Raw genomic sequence first — 2485 nt, 5'->3', positions numbered from 1 at the left:
ACGGCAGTCAACAGATCAAGGGCTTGTCCTTCTTTGCGCTTCTGTAAGAAGCAGCCCTGTCCCAGCCTTTCTGCTGTTCATATTGGCCTCATCGTTTCCCTCTGCCTCAGACTTGTCTCCAGCTGTGCTGCACTGAAGTTTGCTAACTCAGAACACGTCACTGGGTCAGGGGAAAACCACTTCCCTTCTTTCATATTCATGACATTGAGACTTACCCTTGTTTTGTGTTGCCCACACAAAAAAATGTGCAATTTTACTTTCTAGAAAAGTTGCAAAGAGAAACAAAAAAACTAACGTCTTGAAAGGGATAGAGATGCAGCCCCTCTGGCTTCTTCACTTCCCTTTGTTGTTCTCACATCATCATCAATTACAACCGCAACAGGAGCAATGAGACAAACCTTGTCCAATAAGTCAGTCAGTGCAGTTCAGTTCAGTCGCTCAGTCGTGTCCGACTCTTTGCAACCCCATGAACTGCAGCGTGCCAGGCCTCCCTGTCCATCACCAACTCCCAGATCCTACCCAAAATAAGTCACTAAGTGAATATAAAAAGTTTAAATGAAAAATTACAGTCAAGGAAAGAAGACTATTTCTCCTGATCAAGTAGTCTGGGTCTCACTGCCCTGCATTCTCAGAGGAACAGAGATGCCTGGTGGAATCAACTGCCTGAATGAACAGCTGTAACTCACTAGATTCCGTGACATAAGCTTCCAATAACAGCCTGCCCTAAGGGAGGGAGTCCAGCAGGTGAGCAAGGGGACTCTGTCACTCCAGAGGACAGGGGGTGGCTCCATGTGATCTCTCCTGTGTGAGTGAGGTGCTGCTGGGCAAATACAATCAATTATCCTGGAATTAGAGTCTCCCCACCCATTTTATCTGAGAAGAACCAGAATTCTTGGTAGGCGTATTGGCTGGGCCAGCAAAGGACAATAGGTCTCCAGTACGAAAACGGTGGAACACAAGCCTGATGTCTGTAATAGTCCTGACTTTGTGGTTCCCTGAAGCACAACCACATGGACCTGCAGGGACGTGTTCTAGAAGGAAGAGAAACATGAGGGAGCTCATGGACTCATAATAATCAGCCTCTTCTCTAAATCAGACACTAAAGAAAACCCATCCTTTGTTTCAAACAGTTTATTTGCTAGAGTGACCTGGTAAATCCCTGATAAATACAGAGCCTGCCTTCCAAAGTAAAGGAAGAAACAGAAATTGAGCCTAGGATCAGGGCCAAAAATGTGTTCATGGAACAGAGAAGAGCTACATTTACACATGAAGGAGAAAGAGTGGTAATGTTTGTACTTAGAAACCTACATCATTTCTGATGTCTGACAAAGACCTTTCTCATTTGATTGAAAAATATCCATTTGGATGGGTACATTTGAAGTTATTGGGAAACAGATAAAATTAATAGTTTAGACTGATGACAATTCCTTTGACCATATTCAGAATACATAAATGAAAATCAAAAAAGGAAGCAAAAGTGCATAGAAATGACTAGAAAATGAAAACTACCATGTTCCCTATTTAATAGCCTCGCTTAGAAAGCCTGGCATCAGAGAACCTACCTCAAGGTTCCACCAGACACCATCTCAGCCAGCCCAGCAGCAGCCTCATCTTCCCCATGGCCTTCGTGCTCTCTCTACTCATGGCCCTGGTGCTGGTCAGCTATGGCCAGGGAGGATCCCTGGGCTGCGACCTGTCTCAGAACCACGTGCTGGTTGGCAGGAAGAACCTCAGGCTCCTGGGCAAAATGACGAGACTCCCCCCTCACTTGTGTCTGCAGGACAGAAAAGACTTCGCTTTCCCCCAGGAGATGGTGGAGGGCGGCCAGCTCCAGGAGGCCCAGGCCATCTCTGTGCTCCACGAGATGCTCCAGCAGAGCTTCAACCTCTTCCACACAGAGCGCTCCTCTCCTGCCTGGGACACCACCCTCCTGAAGCAGCTCCGCAAAGGACTCCTGGACCAGCTTGTCGACCTGGATACCTGCCTGGGGCAGGATATGGGAGAGGAAGACTCTGCCCTGGGAAGGATGGACCCCACCCTGGCCGTGAAGAGGTACTTTCAGGGCATCCATGTCTACCTGAAAGAGAAGGGATACAGTGACTGCGCCTGGGAAACCGTCAGAGTGGAAATCATGAGATCCTTGTCTTCATCAACCAGCTTGCAAGAAAGGCTAAGAATGATGGATGGAGACGTGAACTCACCTTGACATGACTCTCACTGATTCAGATGCCCCCATCATCTTTGCACACTCATCTGTGGCCATTTCAGAAGACTCTGATTTCTACTTTACCCACCAAATTGATTGAATTACTTCAGCCAATGCTTTGTCAGTAGTAACTGAAGATATATAAATATTCTTGGCTGCAGGTGCATCAGTCCTGAAGTGAAGACTGCCCTGATTTTATTGTTTGTTTGCTTATTTATTTTGTTATACTTATTCTTTGATCTCCTCCTATTTATTTTTCTATATAAAATATTTTTGTTT

General features: G+C 46.1%; 1 protein-coding gene across 1 annotated transcript; it reads left to right on the top strand.

The window, feature by feature from the left end:
- The first annotated feature begins 1530 nt into the window (after positions 1-1530).
- Positions 1531-2206, top strand: LOC128052300 (interferon omega-1-like). Its single transcript, XM_052644807.1, has one exon. The coding sequence runs from the start codon at positions 1619-1621 to the stop codon at positions 2204-2206; it is 588 nt and encodes a 195-aa protein (XP_052500767.1). The 5' UTR covers positions 1531-1618.
- The last annotated feature ends 279 nt before the right edge of the window (positions 2207-2485 follow it).

Source organism: Budorcas taxicolor, chromosome 8 (genome assembly GCF_023091745.1).
Source record: "Budorcas taxicolor isolate Tak-1 chromosome 8, Takin1.1, whole genome shotgun sequence".
NCBI classification, from domain to species: domain Eukaryota; kingdom Metazoa; phylum Chordata; class Mammalia; order Artiodactyla; family Bovidae; genus Budorcas; species Budorcas taxicolor.
This window is presented reverse-complemented; position numbering and strand designations above follow the sequence as displayed.